The sequence below is a fragment of the Periplaneta americana genome, chromosome 3 (genome assembly GCF_040183065.1).
Source record: "Periplaneta americana isolate PAMFEO1 chromosome 3, P.americana_PAMFEO1_priV1, whole genome shotgun sequence".
Classification (NCBI taxonomy): Eukaryota; Metazoa; Arthropoda; class Insecta; order Blattodea; family Blattidae; genus Periplaneta; species Periplaneta americana.
In genome coordinates, this window is record NC_091119.1 from 94,995,297 (window position 1) to 95,017,295 (window position 21,999).

Here is a 21,999-nt window from a genome sequence, read left to right on the forward strand (position 1 = left end):
TCTATGATTCTTATTCAGTTTACCACCACTTAGTTACTTTGCAGTGGCAGTTATAACTTCATTGTAGACATTATATCAGAGCTGAAAACTGCATCGATTTCAACTATTACATGAGACAAAATCTGTCTCAAAATACTCTTAATTTAAGCCTAGCTGCCGAACTGTAGAATGAAGTTTTTTAATAACTGAAACGAATAATTTGTCTACTTTCTATGCGAAATTTTGTCGATTTCTTATTCTCCCGTATTTTCTTCAAAAAAAGTTTACAACCCTAGTTTAATATGAGACCTTAAGTGCACAGAAAGTATGGAAACATGTCTGTTAGTAGTACGGTAGTGTTATTAATGAGCACAAGCAGAAAGCACTAAGATATGCTATGAATTGAAAAAATGTCTTGTATTTTGAATGTGTTTTAAGATGTCAAAATAGATTGTTTCATATTGTAAGTTACATTTGAACATACAAATAAAAACATATAATATGTCCAAAATAAACATCATATAATAAACTGCCATGGTGGCTCAGTGCTAGGCCATTAGACTTTTAAGGCAAGGCACCTGGGTTCAGATCCCGAGTGTAATGTGGATCCATCACTAGTGGTGTACTCTGAATAGTTTTTGGAGAACTAAGTGGTCTATGCTTCTTGGCACTAGCGATATCTGTGAACACACCCATGAAGTTGGAGCTTATAATGACAAGTTAAAGGCCCTGCCATTGGACAAAAGTAAAATAATGAATATGTGTCAAATCTGAAATGTATTATTGAATTTTATTTTTATACTTTAAAATAATAAGTTCTAAAATTTTTGGTAACAGATTATACAAAGTTAATGATATATTATGCTAAAGTCTAGTCTGTATGATATTGTTCTAGATAAAGTAATGTGGATGAGTCAAATAAATATTTAATATGCATACATGTCAGTTAATTTAGTAATTTTTTGTTCATGTCCTGGATAACTATTTGAACTCAAACGTATCTTTCATAGTGAAAGTGATAAATTGTTTGAACTATCTACTTATCTTGCCTTTTGTAAATGCTAGTGACGAGTTCCATTATTGGACATAATCATTGTATACTACCAAGCATTATGCCAGTAAAGATGGAGAAATGCCTGTAGTAAGAGAGTCGAAGGCTATGCTAATGAGAAAATGAGCTTAATTGATAATAATATGTATTTCGTTTAAAAATTCAATTTTATAATGTTTTAATAGTTGCGTCTAGAATCCACAGCTCTCTGTACATTGCTCTTCAGAAAGCCAACAAATTTTTTATTTGGTTTCCTTCCTTCCCACATTGAGAATCTCGTAGCAAAATAGTGGACCATTCATAATGCAGATGGTCAGCTAACGAACTTTTCGCAAGAGCAAACAAAATGTTCTTAAATTAAGATTATGTTGAAACACAACCTTCACCATTTGGTGCAGTGTTACGAAATTGTACAAATTGAACCCTAACTGTATAGTGTGACTGAATTTCAGAGCTTAGAGGTTGTGATGTGTCAACACAAACCCACATTATCTCATGATTTTTGGAATTTTGTATTTTTGGGAAAGTTTGAACTTGTATATTTATTTAATGTTTTGTGCATATAAATTAACAAATAAGGTTTATTACACATAATCTAGACCAGGCCTGCACAAGGTTTGCGCTCTCCGAGCCGGCTCACAGCTCATAAGCGGAATGCAGATATTGGCTGCACTCTATAAAGGTGGACAGGAAGAAGGGGTGATCTCGTACAAAATGTACACAAAAGATGTTCATGAAATGAATTCCCGTTCAGTGTTTACAAAACTATCTTAGACTATTATTAATTAATAAAGAAATATTTATTTTACAGAAATAATAGAAACTCTATAGCTACTTAAATGTACAATATCATTTTGTTATATTTTTATTTATCAGTACATCAAAACAGGGTTTTATGCTGTTGGCAGCTGAAAGGAACAGTAGACCTACTGATCGTAATGAAACATCAGTTACAGATGTTCGATGCCTGCCTTTATTAAATTTTATTATAGAAAACAGTTGCTCACAAATATAAATGTTGAGCCAAACATAGCAATCATTTTCACAGCCAGCCTGTGCAGTTATAGATATTATAGCTAAGGTTTAGTCTTGTAAAACTCAATCTGTAAATCGTTAAATGTTATGTTTTATTTAACGACGCTTGCAACTGCCAAGGTTATATCAGTGTCGCCCTTGTGCCGGAATTTTGAGCCTGTCACATTTAAGCACACTTAAATGTTATGTATGACACTGTTTCAACTGGTGTTGAAGGAATTTATTATAACTTTAAACTTCTTTCCAATTAAGACAAAATCTTGGAAGCTAGAATTAAAGTCATTTTGAATTTCAATTAATATTTGCACATATTAGTTTAACATGGCTTCATCACGAGCAGTTTCTATCGTTCGAAAATGAGCCATATTACCTTCCCGAGACTGACTTACGAAAAGTGTGAGTTTACAATTAAAATCCCATAATTTATTTAACATATTAACAATGAGCTGGCCTTTTCCCTGAAGGGAGATATTTAAATTGTTGAAGATTAATAAATTCTAATGTACCCTACCTCATGTAATAATGCAACTTTCAACTCCTGAACCTTTTTACTGCGATCTTCACCAACAAAACCATCGTATCTCTATGTGTGGACTAGTAATGACGCATTATATTATGTTTTCCTCTTTCTTTCAAACTTTTGTGGCAGATAAGTATTGACTCCAGCTGTTGTGAAAAAATAAGCATTTTCCCATGCAATATTGAAAGAATTTGCCTGATGATCACTTTTCCGTCTTTTAGATTCCTCCATTATGTAGCCGTAGATAGGCAAATAGCTACTGGTAATACACACTACACCAGATAGCTGCGAGGACTGTCCTCTACTTACAGCAGGCATACGTCATTCTGACGTAACTTTCTGGCGAGCTGTTTGGATGGCTCTCCCACTCCAAAGGAGCAGCCGCACTCAATGAGCGCTGTTTGTACAGGCCTGATTTAGACAACTATATTGGATGATTGATAAGTAAGTGTAACTATTAGATGGTTGTAATGCAGCAATAAAAGTAAGACTAAAATGTCCTATAACACTTTTGTTGAAAGTACTTTGTTTCAGAGTTATGTGGCAAAGAAGCAGTAACAAACTCAACACACACTGAAAGTAATTTCTTTCAAGAAGTTTACAAAAATTACTATGTATTGTGTTGTGAAACCCCTCTAATTCAGATTTCACTAATTGGGAATTCACGATAATTTGGACAGTTCTTTTTTTTTTTCCTCCCCTTCACAGGTGCTTAGAAATTAATATTTCACACATTGAAGGTAGAAATGAATGCAGTGAGTAAAAAATTGTGTAATAAATTCAAATTATCCAACATAAGATTCGTTTGGATACATTAATTGAATATGTGGCCTATAATCTGAACTATAAAAATTTTATCTTGCCTTAAAGGAAATGTGTCATGATATAGGGTCATTCCATATCAAATCAACAAGGCGCTCAACCCGACCGACTCAGATTTCTTTCAAAATTTGAGGGTTTGCTTTACCTGCCGAGCTAACTAAAACTGCCGAGTTTCATATGTCCTGTGCTTTTCGTTTTCTGTCAGTGGCGTTTCAAACATGAAGAAAAATCATATTTTTGTAAGCACGCCACTTCAATTAAAATTATGTATCTCAACAACGTCTCCAGATAAATTTACGAAAATTGGGTGATACATTCTTAATATGTGATAGTTTTTATTGCTTATATTGTTTTCTGCATGTATTCAATTACACTAAAAAAACATGGTGAAACAATTTTCATATATTCATATTTAAAAATGCGGATCTTCTATTTTAAAGAAAAAAATATATAGTACGCCTCAGTTAGTCATATAATGAACTGATAAGTTTCAACTTGGAATCATCATTGGTTACAAATATAAAAATTATTATGTCACTACAAGCGTAAGGTAACCGTATAAGTCGCGATAATTATGTCCCACACATTCGTTGTATTTAATTATATTTGATTATATTCTTGAATGTCGCTATGTAATTTAACTTGTAGTACATAATTCGAATTTTTTAAATTATTACCTCAAATAAATTATTGTCACATGGATTTTGTTAAACCTGAAGTTCTGTAAGAAATGCTTACCTTTCATTGCTGAGATGAAATAGCCTGATCATCTTTCCAGACAAGATGCTGCGTTGTTTCAGCTGCGTTTTAAAACTGCTTAGCAAGTATAATACCTATCCTAAACAGCAGGACTGTATGAAAGGTGTGTTCCAGACACTGCGGTGGATTTTGCAAATCGAAGAGCAAGCATTTTTTCCTCTTCAGTATAGCTTTTTTCAGTCACATAAACAGTATTAATGTTTGGGAGATGATCCCTTGTCCAGTCGTACAATTCCCTAGGTGTAGTTATTTGTTTATCAGATGGTCTCTGCAAACTAGCACAAGCTGCAAACCTTTTTAAGTGTCCCACCTACAACATCGTATGCTCTTTTGCCATGCGATATGCGAAAATAATGCAATTCTGTTGGAAATCCAAAATCTTCTTCATGTAATGTGAGGTTCAGGAAATGTTTTCCTATTTTTATACTGAGCAGAGAATCCTTTGGAGAAATACATAATTTTTGTGGTGAATTACAGATGTTTGTTTTAATGACTCCATTAGATATTTTTGAAACAGATGTACAGCTGTAGTGTCATATTTCGGGCAATGTGAAATTATTACCAGATTTTTAATAGAGACTGTATCGGATGACGATTCGTTATAATATATTACGAAAGTATGAATGGTTGTCTGCACATTAGTCCTGTGATATGATTGACTTTCATATTGGATTACGAAATAATAGTTTTCAGCGAAGTCGCATAACACAACAAGCTGGCATGGCTGTAGAAATGATTTCATATCACGTAGAAACTTACTTTGTTCAGATGATATAAATGAGTGAATCAGTAAATCACCAAGTTTCTCCAAGAGACAGTCGAAAAATTTGTCTGTGGGTTTCATTATGGTCTCAAGCGTTGATCGGTCAGTCGTCATCCACTGCTTGTAGGTCACTGATTCACTGAAGTTTTATTCGAAACATTTCTCTAAACCCTCTCTTATTTTGAATGGTTCAGGACATTCTGTACATTTCCTGAACAAGCAATTTATATGAGGAGGATTGCACACCATAGTAGCCAAGAAATGTTGATAAGTTGGGAGGTATAAAGAAAAATTTTCCACTTAGACTTGAAACTTTAATAAATTGCTTCCGGCATATGTATGTATGTATTTATTTACACTGCAAGTGGGCAAGCACCTGGTGGCAGTGGTATATACAATATTAACAATATACAATAAAATGATAACCAATACACAATACAATTTTACAACACATATACAATTTTCACACAATACAATAATAATACACAATACAATTTAACACAATAATAATAAAACTTAAAATAAAATACCTAATTTTACAATACAACCTACATAATTATCTATAGGTCCTACATAAGTTTCAATAGTCTTTCACTTTACTCTCATCTCATTCCCTGTAGTGGCACTATGACGCATTTCACTGACACATTAGCACACATTTCACTGACACTCTGTAACACATTTCACTGACACTATAGAACACATTTCATTGCCGCTATAAATTATCACTGATCGGAACTATTCACTGCACTGTAAAACCATAACTTCACTGACTGACCTCGCTTCACTGATACAACAGTTCAAATAAGTCAACTAATTACATCCTTATGCATACTTATAAACAGAACTACATTTAAACTAAACATTTCTAGTCTAAGGCCCTCTTACACGCTATTTTTAAATAATTTACAATTCAAACCAAGGAAGTAAACTCGTCAGCCTAGATAAATACATGTCACCTTAAAAAATTAAATGTTGAATGTCACCTTAATTTTAATTTTCACTTTATATACAACTTTTTAAATTATTCTTGAATCTCCTTAAGGAAGGACAGCCCTCAAAGACCGCTGCAGGTAGGTCATTCCAATCATTTATAGTTCTATTTAAAAATGAGAATTTACCTACATCCGTTTTCTGTTTCCTACATTTGATTTTAAAATCATGATCGTTTCTACCATAGTACGTTGGCTTTTCTAACCTAGCAGTTATGTCTACCCATGCTTTCTGACCTAGATGTGCTCTATACAATGATGTTATTCTAGTTTTCCTACGTCTGTTTTCCAAAGTTTCCCATTTAAGTTCTTTTATCGTATCGTTTCCATCTTCTCTTTTACCTTTAACAACTTTCACTGCCCTATACTGGATTCTTTCTAAGGAATTTATCTGGTATATTCTATAGGGATCCCAACACGTAGTTCCGTATTCCATTAACGGTCGCACTAACATTAGATATGCTATTTCCCTCGATTTGGGGCTAGCCTTTCTCAAGATTCTCATAATAAAGTGAAGTGCCCTCCATGCTTTACCCGTAACATTATCAACATGCTCTCCCCAAGAAAGTTTGGAGTTTAAATACACTCCTAGGTATTTACAACATTGTTCTTGCGGAATTACAACACCACTGAATTCGTAATTAAGACTAGTTTCCTCTCGGGTTTTACAAAATGTTATAGATTTACTTTTAGAACCATTTATTTTCATCCTATGCTTTAACGCCCAGTTATAAATTTTATTCAAGTCTGTTTGAATAGCATCTACATCTGAATTATTTCTAATCTTTCTATAGATAATGCAGTCGTCTGCAAATAGCCTCATATTTGATGTAATATTCTGGCATAGGTCATTTACGTATATTATAAAGAGTAATGGACCCAGAACGCTGCCCTGTGGCACCCCTGAACTTATATTTCCAATTTCCGATATTTCATGACCTACTCTAACTCTCTGGGTTCTACCTTTTAAGAATTCTTGGATCCATAGCACTACTCTTTTATCTATTCCTAGCCTACTTAACTTATCTATTAATATGTCATGTGGCACCAAATCAAATCCTTTCGAAAAATCAATCACAACTGCATCGATTCTTCCGCCTCTATCTACCTCTTCAGCTAGATCCTGAACCAGCGACGTAATTTGACTATCACATGAGAAGCCTTCCCTAAAACCATGCTGGCGGTTGTAAAACCAGTCTTTCGCATTTAGAACATGACGAATATAATCCGATATCAAATGCTCCATGACTTTACATACGACAGATGTAAGGCTAATCGGTCTGTAGTTTCCAACATCTAATTTATTTCCACCTTTATGTATGGGTACCACTATAGCTGATTTCCAGTCACATGGAATAGCTGCATTGTTTATGGAAACATGAAATATACGCATTAAGTATGGAATTATGGCCTCGGAACCTAATTTAAGAATCTCTGTAGCAATACTATCTGGTCCTCGAGACTTCCGATTTTTTAATTTCGTTATTCTCTCTCTAACCCCTTTGGAAGTTATTTTGAAAGTCGAATTTGGTTCACATTCACGGTCTGTGACACAACCACTCCTATCAGCGGGATTATTATTATTATTATTATTATTATTATTATTATTATTATTATTATTATTATTATTATTATTATTATTGAAAACCGAAATGAAATAGGAATTTAATAAGTCGGCCTTTTCTTTGTCATCAGTTATACTTTCTCCGTTCTGATTTCGTAAAAGCACTACTCCTTCGTTTTTTCCTTTTCTCCTGCGTACATAATTATAAAACTGTCTCCAATTGTTACTTTCATCTTCTTTTAAAATAGTTTTTAGAAAATTTTCCTGAGCTAACCTTTTTTCACACTCAAGTTTCTTAATTAATTCGACATATTTTTCCCAATGCTCATGGCTTCGTTTACGTTTGCTAAATGCGCGCCTTGTCTTTTTCTTTAAGTAGCGAATATAATTAGTGTAATATTCTGGGTCCGGATTTTTCTTAATTATTTTAGAAGGTACACATTTTACTAATGCCTCGAAAATTATACTCTTAAATTTATGCCACACATTTTCCATATTTCCTTCAGTCCTTAGAAAGTCATCATGCTTTTGTCGTAGAAACGTTTGTAATTCATGGACATCGGTTTTGTTAAAATTCCAGACAGACAGTGGACTTGACCTCGGATTTACTGTGTTTTCCCAGAAGATTTCTAATAAGACGCTATTGTGATCACTTATTTTATGAAGACTTTCAGAGTTGACAAAGAGAGAGACTGGTCTTAGTAGGTAAACATCTAAGAGGGCATTGTCACGCGTCGGACCATTTACTACCTGCATGAAATCTTTACGCCAGATCAATTCATTAACAAGGGTCTGTGCATCTGAATTTGTACCTGAAATCCTGTTCCAGTTAATTTTCGGGAGGTTTAGATCCCCAGCATTTACTACGTTTCGGTCTTCTGATACTGTATTAAGATATTCATTTAGTTTGTGCAAAGTTAAATTGTTTAATTCACTGGGTGGTCTGTAACATGCTATTACATCTAAGGTTTCCCGCCCATTTCTTATCTGAACATTCAATATTTCAACTTCCTCATGTATCCACAGAAGATTGCTACTTATTTCTATCTTAGTACAAACGAACACTCACCCTCCCTTTTCACTTCTATCCTTTCTGAAGACTCTGTAATCCGACCTAAAAATTTCCGAGTCATTTATGTCTTCCCTAAGCCATGATTCCGTCCCAATTATTACATCTGGATTATAAACATCGACCAAGTTCCAAAACGGAATAAGTTTATTTCTAATACTTCGGCAATTAACCTGCAGTAGTCTTAGTAGGCCTGTCCTTACTTGTACATTCTGAATCCCCGTGGCACCTCGCCGTCACTGCAGGTCTACGCCGCCCGCGGATAGGTCTTCGACCGCACCGCCCGCTGGTAGTCCCTCGACCCCTCCGCCCGCAGGTAGACTCTCACCCCCGCTGACCACCGGTAGTCCCACGCCCCCGCCGTCCACTGATGGTCCGTCGGTGCCGCTGCCCGCTGTTGGATCCTCGATCCCGCCCCGCCATGTTGTAGTAACTACCCACGCAAAGAGGGATCCCATGTCTGCAGCTCCCCTCCAATTTAGGTGGATTCCGTCTCTTCCGAAGCATCTGTCGTCTATCCTCGTCTATCCAGGAATTTGGATCGACATATGTTATACATTCTGATAAGGACACAAACACAGACAGTATAGTTCCACTAACTCCAGCTAGAATATAATTTCTTGGTCTAAGAGCTGAAAATTTGGAGAATATTACCTTCATTTCAGGGTTAGAATTTTTAAACACTGCATATAATTCATTTCTACTCATGTGATTTACTCCCTGATTCTTTAATCACAACAAATATTTCTTACCAGGCATCATTCTGCTTATCTCATCAGAACAACAGAATTCTTTAACTTTACCGACAACAGCCGCGAGCAAGGGTTTTCCAGGTTTCGGATTTGGTGAACACAAAATTCCCTTTCCCTTTGCCAGGACTTTGGCTTTCCGAATTATGTATTCGAATGCTGAAAGAAACTCTTTTTTATATTATTTACTCTCCAGCTTTTAGGTAGTAGTGTTAAAATGGTGATTTTCTCACTTTTACCTGAATTTTGAAAATTTTCCTGCAACTGAGACAAAATTTCAGAATTCTCTTGTTGTAGCCTTTTCTGTTTAATAAGGAACATACCTTGGTCAAAAAGACTTTTATTTAATGAACTTACATTTGCTGTAGAATCGACGTATTCTTCATTACTAGAGTCATTCTGAGGATTCTGCGTAATAGCATCATATTATATTTTTATTCCTTTGCGACACATAGCGCACACCTTTTGTTCCTGTTTTAAATCAGAAAATACATGAAGCATCCACGATATAACACTTCTTAAAGTTTTCCTCTAATTACAATGCCCTGATTTCTCGAAGGGATTGCAGCAAACATAAGCCTATAACTTAAAACGCGATTCCATTACATCGCACAAAACTACCACATACTACAAAAACTAACGACACTGCACTTGAAACAGATCGCACATTTCGTATAAATTGAAGACTGTATGAACTGCCACTCATGATGGCCTGACTGATCGATGACGCAGATATTCCGACAAGTACGAACTCGCGTACATGCAGTGTTGGTGTAAGATGGGTTTAAGTGCTACAAACCAATACATTGATATACAGTACCTGGCCACAATATTATAATCACTCACATTTTTACTATACTTTACATATTACTTCCTCATTTGAACTCTGGTTTCCTTTCTTAGGCAGAATTCACATTACATATTTAATTTTTAAACAATATTAAGTACAATTACAATTATAACAATGTTAATTCAAGAAATATTGATAAATAACCAACCACACCTCATTTTTACAGAAATTTCAGAATTTCGTACGACCTCCTTTGGCTTTAATTACAGCTTCAGTTCTCTTTGGCATGCTTACAAAACACTTCTGTATTATTTCCTGGATCCTCTCATTGTGATTCCAAACATGTATCAGCCTTTCAATAAGTCGAACTCTGGTAGTAATAAATTCTTTTGCCATCTCTCTTTTTATGAGGGCTCAGACGTTCTCAATGGGATTCAAGTCCATTGAGTTTCCTGGCCATGGCAAAAGTGGAATGTTTTTGGAAGCCAGAAACGTTTTGACTCTCCTAGCAGTGTGGCAAGGTGCACCATCTTGCATAAAAATATATTTCTCCCCATTTGGGAACCATTCGTTCAGCTGAGGGATAAGCCTGTTTTCCAATACCTGGATATATTGATCTTGTTTCATTGTTCCCTGAACAATGTAGAGTCGTCCTGAACCTTTGCCTGATATCACAGACCATATCATGACTGATATTGGGTGTTTAACTGTGTTAACCAGGCATCCAGGAGCAAAATTTTCTCCCTTTCGTCGACGAACAAACATTGCTTTGTCCATCAAACACTGAAAGGTTGATTCATCGGAGAAGCAAACCTATATGTAATTTCTTAATATTAACCAGTAATGAACTATTTAATACTTAAAGACAAAATTTAGAGTTTTTATCAGTTTCTTTGACAATTTTCAGGTTTGCTTCTCCGATGAATCAACCTTTCAGAGTTTGATGGACAAAGCAATGTTTGTTCGTCGACGAAAGGGAGAAAATTTTGCTTCTGTATGCCTGGTTAACACAGTTAAACACCCAATATCAGTCATGATATGGTCTGTGATATCAGGCAAAGGTTCAGGACGACTCTACATTGTTCAGGGAACAATGAAACAAGATCAATATATCCAGGTATTGGAAAACAGGCTTATCCCTCAGCTGAACGAATGGTTCCCAAATGGGGAGAAATATATTTTTATGCAAGATGGTGCACCTTGCCACATTGCTAGGAGAGTCAAAACGTTTCTGGCTTCCAAAAACATTCCACTTTTGCCATGGCCAGGAAACTCACCGGACTTGAATCCCATTGAGAACGTCTGGGCCCTCGTAAAAAGAGAGATGACAAAAGAATTTATTACTACCAGAGTTCGACTTATTGAAAGGCTGATACATGTTTGGAATCACAATGAGAGGATCCAGGAAATAATACAGAAGTGTTTTGTAAGCATGCCAAAGAGAATTGAAGCTGTAATTAAAGCCAAAGGAGGTCGTACGAAATACTGAAATTTCTGTAAAAATGAGATGTGGTTGGTTATTTATCAATATTTCTTGAATTAACATTGTTATAATTGTAATTGTACTTAATATTGTTTAAAAATTAAATATGTAATGTGAATTCTGCTTAAGAAAGGAAACCAGAGTTCAAATGAGGAAGTAATATGTAAAGTATAGTAAAAATGTGAGTGATTATAATAATGTGGCCAGGTACTGTATTTATTTACTGATATTCCTGAAACGTTTCCAAAATGAAACTTACACCAAGGGGAGAATACTCTTACCTGTATAACATACATTTTTCGTGAAATAATTTGTGTGCCGCATTTATAGATATTCAATGTTAAAATGTGTTTCACGTGACCATTCAATAAAGAATTCATTATCTTGATGCAAACCTATTTTTATTGAAACGTATGATCCCTTAGCTTTAAAATAATCCCAAGTTTAAGATTCTACCTCAATTAGAAGAGAAGTTATGAATTATTTTTGTTGACATAGTATGCGACATTTTTACATTTTTTCTCGTATTGACAGAATTGCTGTATGGATATCGTGCACTATTGAGGGCTAAAATTTTACATAATTAATTAATTTAAGGTTTTTTACCATCCCACCAAATTTAATGAAAATCTGAGGTGGTCGGGTTGAAAAGTCCACTTTTTTGTGTTGATTTGACATGGAATGGCCCTATACTTAAAGAACAGCAGTTGCAAAGAGACACATACAACATTTACCTCTTTCTTTAAATCATAGTCTGAAAATTTCGAAGCTAGTATTTTCTGTGCAATACTTCACTTGAACTAAAGAACTTGAAACTCGTTCCTTTCTTTTAATTAATATTTTGTTCCATAAGTATCTGTAAAAGCTAGTTACAGTATGTACTTTCTGTGCAGTAACTGACTTGGACTGAAGAACTGTAAACACATTCTTTTTTTAAAATTAATCTTTTGTGTTCCATATATTTCTGAAATAAAATGATGAACTACTAAGTTAGTAATTAAATAACTATATAATATCACAATTTTTTCAATTATTGTCGAAATAATCCTATTTCAGTAAATTCTCTATAATTCGGACTTTCGCTAATTCAGACTGGATTTTCCTCCAATTAGTCCGAATTAGTGAGGTTCTACTGTACATAATAATTGTTTGAAGTGATTTCCCTGATCTTGTAGACAGAGATTGCTCATCGCCTTAGTTATTTTATAACATCACCTGTTCAACTCTGGAAACTTTTATAGCTACATTCAATTCGTCACTGCACTTCTGCCGTCTGGAATATCAGTGACGTACATTAGTGACTTCAGATGATCTCACAAATAGAAGTCCAGGGGGTTCATGTCTGGTGATCTGGCTGGTCAAACCAACTGGTCCTCCATGACCTAACCATTTTACTGCAACGTAACTCGGAACTAAAGCACTTTCAGGAAAGTGTTACAAGGCATTTTAGTCTTCTTTTTTACTGCTACATTACACCCATCTAATATTTACACTTTACTTATGAATTAATGTATATAAAGTACCGGGAATGCATTTCATTTCATTTGCCATGTGACTAGAAATCAGTTATATTGTAGTGTTATATTATCTCTTGGTATCTCCATTTTGCCTTCCACAATTGTAATGTTTAGTGATCTTGTAATTTAGTTTTCTTAGTAGTATTTGGTTAATATTCTGGCAAGTATTCATATGAAGCTGCCTTAAGCTGAAGTTAAGTTTGTCATTACACAGTATATTAGCATTATATGCCGAACAGTTTTGTTAAGGATTTATTAATCTTTCATGTGTCATAAGTCAGTCAGTTTACAAGACTTGTCTATTATTGATCTTTATTCTTATTTTCATACTGGCAGATATTTGGCATGTTTTTTTTTTTTGTGTCATACCTATCAGAACATATTCCAGCACAAAATCTTCAATATCTGAATATGTAATATACTATATACATATATTATATTGGTGTGGCATCTATATTATTTGTTGCATACTGTTTAGTGCTAAAATTGTTACTTTTTTGTTAACAGTAACATAACATATAAGTTGGTTTGTATAATAACAGTTTGTCTTGTGTTTGTATCCATTGCAGGAACATTTCGTTCAGTCAGAATCAGTCTAGTGCAACGAGATTTACGAAAAACTGTATTATCGATTTTAAAGTCATGTGATTTGCCGACAACTTATGTAGACAATATTGAACCACCAGCAGAAAAACCAAAATTTGAGCATCTCGATTTTAGGGAAATAAAATTTGAGGAAGATGACCCAGTGTATGGAAGTGTGATTCTCAAGAAGAAGATCAAAAAGGCAAAAGATGCAGAAAAACTCAAGTAAGTAACTGGAGTCTACCATTGTGATTCTATAGCAGGTATCACAGTTTGTTACAATATTATGCATTGAGTAATTCCAAGGGAAAAGTTGTTCCATGGCCGGGTATCGAACCCAGGATCTTCAGTTGAACACGCCAATGCTCTGCCGACTGAGCTACCCAGAAACTATACCAGACTCTAGCTCAATTATTCCCCTATATCCACATACTTCAAGTGGATTGACAGAACGTCAGAGTCCAGCATTGAGTGCACACTTTCTGCGACTTAAATTTGTGATTTTCTGTTAACAAACAGTACCGTGTATTATACACAATCTGGTATAGTTCCTGCATAGCTCAGTCAGTAGAGCATTGACACACTCAACCAAAAGTCCCGTGCTCGATACCTGGCCCTGAAACAATTTTTCCCTTGAAATTATTCAAGTCAGCTTTACAGGGAACTGTGGCTGAAAGCCAGATTTGCATAATGTTATGCATTGTGTGGCAGGATCTGGCTGGAAAGCAATGTGGAGGAAGCACTGCGGAAGCTGGCTGCCTGTCAGCCAGTGCGTGATGAGATTGTACGGCTACAGAGAACTTTGTGCGCTTCGCTGGGTCTCCAGAGTGTCTTGTGGGACTGCGGCTGGAATGTGACGCATTTCCGTGGATGTATGCTGAGCTTCCAGGCACTTTCACGCCATCACCCTGATATTATGCACACCTTGCAGGGTGAGTGTAGTCCATATGACTGACGTCCTACGAGTTGAGAGTGGCCTCTTGTGGCTGACTGCTATGTAAGTGCATTGAAAAATGAGTGCTGCTTTTCATATCAGTAGTTCGTAAGTTAAAGGGGTACTGAACAAAAAAATCACATTCTGGGATGATATATTCTAAACAACATACATTTAATTATACACATAATGGTGCAAACTAGACCTTTCTACAACTGATGGTTTCCAAGTAACATACCCCTAAACCTGGATGCTCTCAATGCATGTGACATCACATTGCTGTGCTATACCCCCAGCAAGTTCATTCTTGCTTTAGTTAATCTCGTTATTACATAGGCTACACCAATACATGTCCAGATCGCGAAAATACCATTTTTCATTTCATAATAAACTGTGAAGCAGTTGAGAGCTTACACAACGCAAGCCTTGAGTGCAGCAGTGTGATGCCAGCAGCAACGGTGGACGAGATTCCTTCACTCATATATTGAGAACCATTTGATATTTTGAGTTGCGGTTTTCAGTGCTGTCATCAGCTCCCTGGTGTCTACAACATAATTTTTTTGTTCAGTGGCCCTTTCAAGTGCAGTTCCATATGTCTGTATCTTACAGATATAAGTATAACATCTTGATTTTTTGTATATTTCAGAGTTTGCATTTCTTAATGAAGCCTGTTTTTTCTTGTATTAGGGAGGAAGTTGATCTTTGCAAATGATACAGGAGTTAGCCTGGACGGCCACGTGATGCTTAATAGTGGTGAAGTGAGGCATAACTGGCTTGATGTAAGTAGAGGACTTCTGGTTTGCTATGGTCTTGTTTGCTCCAGAATGATCCCTGTGTGTGTATATTGTGTTAGTTAAGACATGTGGCAGATCTGGTTCCTGGACATCGAAAAATTATCGGATTGATATCATAAACTCTTTTTAAAATTTTTTGATTCGGTTATCTAACTTCGTTAATTTTTTTCACCTGTTCTTAACTAAGGGTAATGGATCTAAGAAAATAGACTGCTAGACAAAGTCTTGATCTCTGTTGGCTCTGGCACTGGCACTCATTTTCCTTCAGCTGCAGGTACTGAGTGTCAGTATTCAGTGGATTAATGGACACTTAATTTTTTTACGAGACATATATTACGATAATACTGATTCCATTTTTTGCCGAATTGACTAAGGAAGAAAGTAATAATGCATGTTTTGTCTAGGATAATCAATCATTCAATCTTCTTAATGTATCCAGCTGTTTGCTGACAACATAAAGTCCACTATAGTATATTCAGTTTTTGTTTTTCGTGAGAAATGAGGGGTATTTTGATCGATTTTTATTATAGATGCCTGTTGCTAGTAGCCAGAATTGGAGTGTAGTCAATATATACTGCAGGGCTGTGTCTTCTGCAACTGGTACCGATGATTTTAATTTACTTCTTTGTGGTTAACTTATGGATGGACAGTAGAGAAGAATGTGTTCCAGATCTTCATCATGATTATTACACCACAGACAAGTAGGAGTATCAGAAAAGTGAAATCAGTGTAGGTACAGTTGTGTGACAATGTGACCTGTTCTGGCTCTTGTTAAAAATGTTTGAACATTGTTTAGTTCCCGGGGTAGCTCAGTCGGTAGAGCGTTCGCGCACTAAGCGAAGGGTCCCGGGATCGATACCCAGCCCCAGAACAATTTTTCCTTGAAATTATTCAAACCTGCTTTACAGGGAGCTACTACCTGAAAGCCAGATTTGTATAATGTTTGAACATGTCTGGGCAAGTTTTTGTACATTTTCAGGTCATTTGATTACTTTTGTTGTAAAATTTTTCCTTTGTCAGAAGAGAGCCAATTGTTGATCCATAGGTTTATAAAATGAGACTTTACTGAAGCAAAGGCACTGGATAGAGATATCACTTGACGAGGTCTTGGTTGGAAATATGTTGCCTGTTTTGCAATGTTATCAACTTTCTCGTTTCTAGGTATACCACAGTGACTAGGTATCCATTGAAATGTTATTTCCTTTTGTGCAGGATAAGAACACTGCACACTCTGTCAGTTATTCAGTTACTGCAGTTTTTAAGTTCTTGGTCACAGTACGAGTTATAGTTTGTGGCCTTGCAAGATTCCTGTATTTCAATTTGTGTGATTTTTCTCTGTGTAAAAGTTTAACGGCAAAATGTAAGGGAATAATAACTGTAAATCATTCATTTAAAACATCAGCTATAGATAATGAATCCGTACAGAAATAGGTTATAATTTATCAGCAGACAGCTCATCAACTGGCTGTACCTGCTTGTGTGTGAGGGTTGGGTGGACCTCATGATTCACGTGGTATGTATGGAAACATAATTTGTTCTGTAAAATATGTGCACACAGAATACTGATAAATATGACAAGTACCGATTTATACAATCTGATATTTTTTATTCATGCTGTTATTTAAATTCATTGTTACTTTTAAATGCAGTAGTCTTCATTGAAGAAGTGGGTATCTTGCTGTTAGATGTCATAGCTGCTAAGGCATTGAATATTCAAAGGCGACAAAAATCTTAGCACAATCTCCTTCAATAGGAAAGAAACTTTAAGTCCCAATTGTAAGTTTTATGACACATGAAGGTTCTCTTCCCAAATGAAAGAACTCTTGGTAAAATTGCTAACTATTTCTTGTCCATGTCAATATTCAACTCTGCCAGTTATCGTGCTCATCCTGTCATTGGGTGTAATTAATTAATTCTTAAGAGGGAGTGCTTAACCTATCTTGAAATGTTAGCAATCAAGCAATTTTTCAGTACATTACCAGATTTAATTTTACTTTGCTAAGTTTGCAGATGAATTTATTAATGACAACTTTGTAAGTATATCAATTTTTCAGAATTAAGAAATCATCAAGTGGATAAAATTTTGATGTTTTGTTTATATCAGATAATTGTTTTTCTAAATACATACATGACACTCATGACATATTTTTCAATTTGATTTCTGGTTATATCATGGTATCGTACCATATTGGCCTGACACAGCATTTGGTTCTTTACAGTTAATAAAGAACGTGCACAAGCAAGATGCAGTGTTATTCCGGATCCCAGCTTTTGAAAGAGCAGTATCGCAAGTGTTGCGAGACATTCGCTTGGTTCGAAGGTGTGTGTGGTTCGTGCCATGAATGAAACTTTCTGTATCCATACATGTTGACTGGTTCTTACCAGTTACTTTTATGTGCAGAAAGTTTCAACCAAAAGTGATGGCCCGGCATTATGAGAAACAGCTACGACGCCTAACAACATCACTCAGTGATCACCAGGGACGAATGGGCTACCCTAAAGAATGGCCACAGAGTCTGAGCAACTTTGAGCTTGTAGTGGAGACGTAAGTTCATAAAACAGAGTTGTATCTTGAAAACATACGACAGTTGCACAACACATGTTCAATCGTAGTGTTACTAAAACCAGACCATGTGCTTGCATACATGTTGCAGCAGCAAATTAAAAGGGTTGCATGACATCGTATTGAAAATGTAAAGTATTAGCATTTGGGTCATTGTCACAGTCTTGTGTTCTACCCTTGCAGTCCACTGTGCTTGTATAGCCATTGTCAACTTGTAGGTTTAAAACTGTTCATATATTCATAGTACACAACACTTGCATGTAATGTATTTTACAATGGAATGGCAGTAGTACAGATGCCTCCTCCTGCACAGATTCCGAGAAAATGTGGGATTGCAGTGTCGAATATCCTTACTTTAGCTACAGCTTATATACAGGGTGATTCACGACTATTGACCACACTTTAGGAATGAGTTCTACAGGCCATTTTGAGCATAAAATATATGAACATGGATCTGATTATCATTAGTTTGAAAGTTATTCGTAAAAATCCAAATGTCATACTGTGAATCAGGCTTTGGAGTTGCTTGCATTGTAATACAAACATTGGAACATAAACTAAACGTATAGTTATGCTGAGGTGTTAAGTACAGGGGTGAAAGGAAAGATAGGTCTGGTGATTATCAGCTGCATTTATTAGAGATAGCCGTGACGAGGTATGGAACGCTAAGCGTTATTAACATCTATGCAGCCAAGTGCAATGCACAGTGGGCCAGAATTCAAATCTAGCGGGAAAAAATTAAATAAATATGGAATATAATTTTAAATGATTCTGTTTTACTAAATAATGATTTCTAAGAGCTTATGGAATAATAATAAGCCAGTATGAGTAATGAGCTATGAGTGCGAGTTTGAATAACTACTTTCATGGAGCCTACTAGGTACTTAATTACAGGGGCGTATTTTGCGGGCTACCGGCGGTAGCCCAAGGAAATTACAAAAGAAAAAGTTTATAATATAACATAATGTAATAATTTTGTATTATTAGTTTTACCATAGTAATTTAAATTAAAGTAATTGTTAGATATATTTTGTGTAATAATAGGGTCAGCGGTAGCCCAAACCCTTTAACCAGTATACACCCCTGCTTAATTATATCACTTGTTCTTTTCGTGAACTTATAGTTTACAATATTCTCTAATAGGAGTCATTGTCTGCATCATCGTCCTCATCTTCCTTCGTCCTCCTCCTCTTTCTTTTCCAGCTGGAGCTGCGCTTTGTCCCCGTCATCATCCTTCCCTCTTGTCACACGCACGTCTTCACTTGTATTATAAGTATGGGGTTCCTTCAACATTTGTTGCACTTCAGTGGGAAAGGAATTCTTCTTATTTTCTTAAAATGTATAAATACTTTATATGATAGAATCAGGAGTTACAAGAAGATGATTTAAGATATCCTACATTGTTTGAATTCGTGAAAATTTTCTTGAATAATCTTTACAGTACTTCCTAATGTTCTAATGTCTAGCTTCTTGGGTATACCTATAGGTAACACTGCACATTGTATTTACGTTTGGTGACGTTATCTATTAAAAACTGTAATGCTTTCTCTGGTGTATATGGTCTTGGTAAAGCTGGAGATTTATTATAGGCTATCTTATACTTTCATGCTCTTTTTGGAGTAATTTATGTGATTTGTTGTAGAACATATGTTGCATCTCTTTTCTCTGAATCCCACAAAGATAATTGAGTAGCTAGAACTAATTCACTTTAAGAATGCTGATCTTTCAGAGACCGTAGCCTACATGTTTAATTCTTGTTTTCATGCCACTTTCTCCAAACAATTTTTGAGGTCTGCCTACTCCTGAAATGGATGGAATTAAATTCTTGGACGTTTGGAGAGTTTTTATTTATTGTAGAATTGTTTCGGGAAATTTGATATCCTTTCTTTTAAATTGGGGACACATGAATTAAAGTGAAATTTTAATGGCAAGTAGAGTAATTATCTCATGCCTCCATGTTAAGTTTTATACCAGTGCACTTTATTTGAATCAGGTACCCAGCTTTGAAGCCGTTAGCTCTGTGAGTTTTGCAGTGTATTTAATTCCCCTGTTAAAGTTTCAGGTTTTACTAAAATATTGACAATAATTTATTAATGGAGAGAAGAAAGAGTCTGGAGTAATCGGCCAGGCATGTGAGAAAAGTAGAGGGAAGAGAAGAGGAGGTCCATGGTCCATTGATTTCACTAACCATTCCAAATCTTTACGCAAAAACCTGTCCTTTTCCTGGAGCACTATTTCAAGCATTTTTCTAAATTACTTCTAAATGTGCGCACAACTTTTTCGACACATCGTATAATATCCTTGGAACAATGTTGTATTTCTAATTTTGTCACTAAGAAATCAGTGAGAGTTTGAGTAGACCTTTTTTTTAGTAGTCAACACCTCGTATAAGTCCATTTGAGTCACAGTAGACTGGATATGGGGATCTACCTCTGAAATAAAAACGCAAATATAAATAAAAGCCAAGCAAATGCAAGCAAATCCTAACTTTTGTAATAAACTGTAAGGATTGCTTTATAATCTGATATAGATTTTAAGGTTACACCTGGTGCAACATTTTTTATATCTCTAATTTAAAATGAAGTAGACATAATTCCGCAATATTTTAAAGCTATGTTTAACGCATCCATGGTAATATTTCATGTATACAATTAAAGTATGAATAATGGAAATAGGAAGTACGAACCTTCTGTTAATACTTCCATCACAGAAAGGTACTTTTCTCCACATCAACAACACACAGATCACCCTCACATCACTACCACCATAAACCATCTGGCGCTTGGGTTCTTACACTTAGCGACTTTTAGCAGCCAGCCCTGTTGACATTTCGCAGGTATAAATTGATGGCATACACATTTATGAAGATCAGTTTTAGTACTTCGAGACTATATAGCGAGAAAACGTTATTTAAAACATTAAAAAATTCAGTATTTGAATTCTGGCCCACTGTGCAATGAAGTAAAAGGAGAGAGATTTGAAAATCTGCTTCCAAACTTTCTTAGGATTCAATCAGCTGTAACTCCTCAAGTCATAAACAGACCCATATTCATATGAAATTTTATGCTCAATACGGTCCATAGAACTGATTTCTAAAGTGTGGGTCATTAGCGTGAATCACCCTGTATTTAAACCAAACAGATACAAACACTAATTACATGTAAGCATTAATAACTTCTTCGTATCTTTAGACACTACTAATATGCCAGCATGAAATAAAATATATTTTTAATTTCAATGGCGTTCATTAAGGGCCCCATATATGCAAAGACTTATCTGTATAGACTTACCTCAGGGAGATATGTCTGAATTGGAGGGGAGAAAGGGGGAAGGAGAGAGAAAGTGTGCCAGACCTACATTACTAGCATTTACACAGTGTAGCAGGGAAAATGTATGGTTCTTTTTGTGTTAAGCCCAGTAAGGACACAGTACGTGGGTTTGCCTATTCACTGTTGCACTAACAAAAGTAGTTCACAGTGTTCCACCCACCGATTTCGTTCAGCTTTCATGAAGTTATTGTACATAGATGGAAAATCAATACCCATCCGAAAATCCTGTAGAGTGGTCCTTAATTTTCAAAATATTAGAGTTTGAATTTCCTTATAGCCCTTATAAGCCTAAAGTAAGAGAGTACCGCTAAGAGAGGTCCTGAATAGTGTAGTGGATAAGATAATGAATTGATATATATATAGGGGTGATAGTTCGATTCTACCTCTTACTACAGTGTTTTTATTTTATTTTTTGTTCTCATTTTTTTTTTGCTGTAATTTTGATCAGTTTCTTTTACAGTAAAACCTCGATAAGATGCGCCCGCTTATTATTCTAACCTGTGTAATATGCTTCTTTTGTCCAGTTCCTGCACATTTCATATATAACATCTTTATAAGATACCCCATTTGTTGTGCTTAAGTCTGCATAATACACTATTTCGTGAAATATTTTCGGTATAATTTTCAGCAATGTACTGAACAACAATGAAACATTTTGGCCATTGAACTCACTAGTGACATTAACCTGAAAAGTACTGCTA

At 35.5% G+C, this 21,999-nt stretch overlaps 1 protein-coding gene across 1 annotated transcript in view; it reads left to right on the forward strand.

The window, feature by feature from the left end:
• The window catches only part of LOC138696264 (T-cell activation inhibitor, mitochondrial), a 41,763-nt gene that overhangs the window by 8,067 nt on the left and 11,697 nt on the right, over positions 1–21,999 (forward strand). Inside the window, exons 4-8 of the mRNA XM_069820957.1 lie at positions 13,663–13,903; positions 14,390–14,610; positions 15,300–15,391; positions 17,626–17,726; positions 17,808–17,951. Of these exons, the coding sequence (XP_069677058.1) occupies positions 13,663–13,903; positions 14,390–14,610; positions 15,300–15,391; positions 17,626–17,726; positions 17,808–17,951 (799 nt within the window). The remainder of the gene's footprint in view (positions 1–13,662; positions 13,904–14,389; positions 14,611–15,299; positions 15,392–17,625; positions 17,727–17,807; positions 17,952–21,999) is intronic.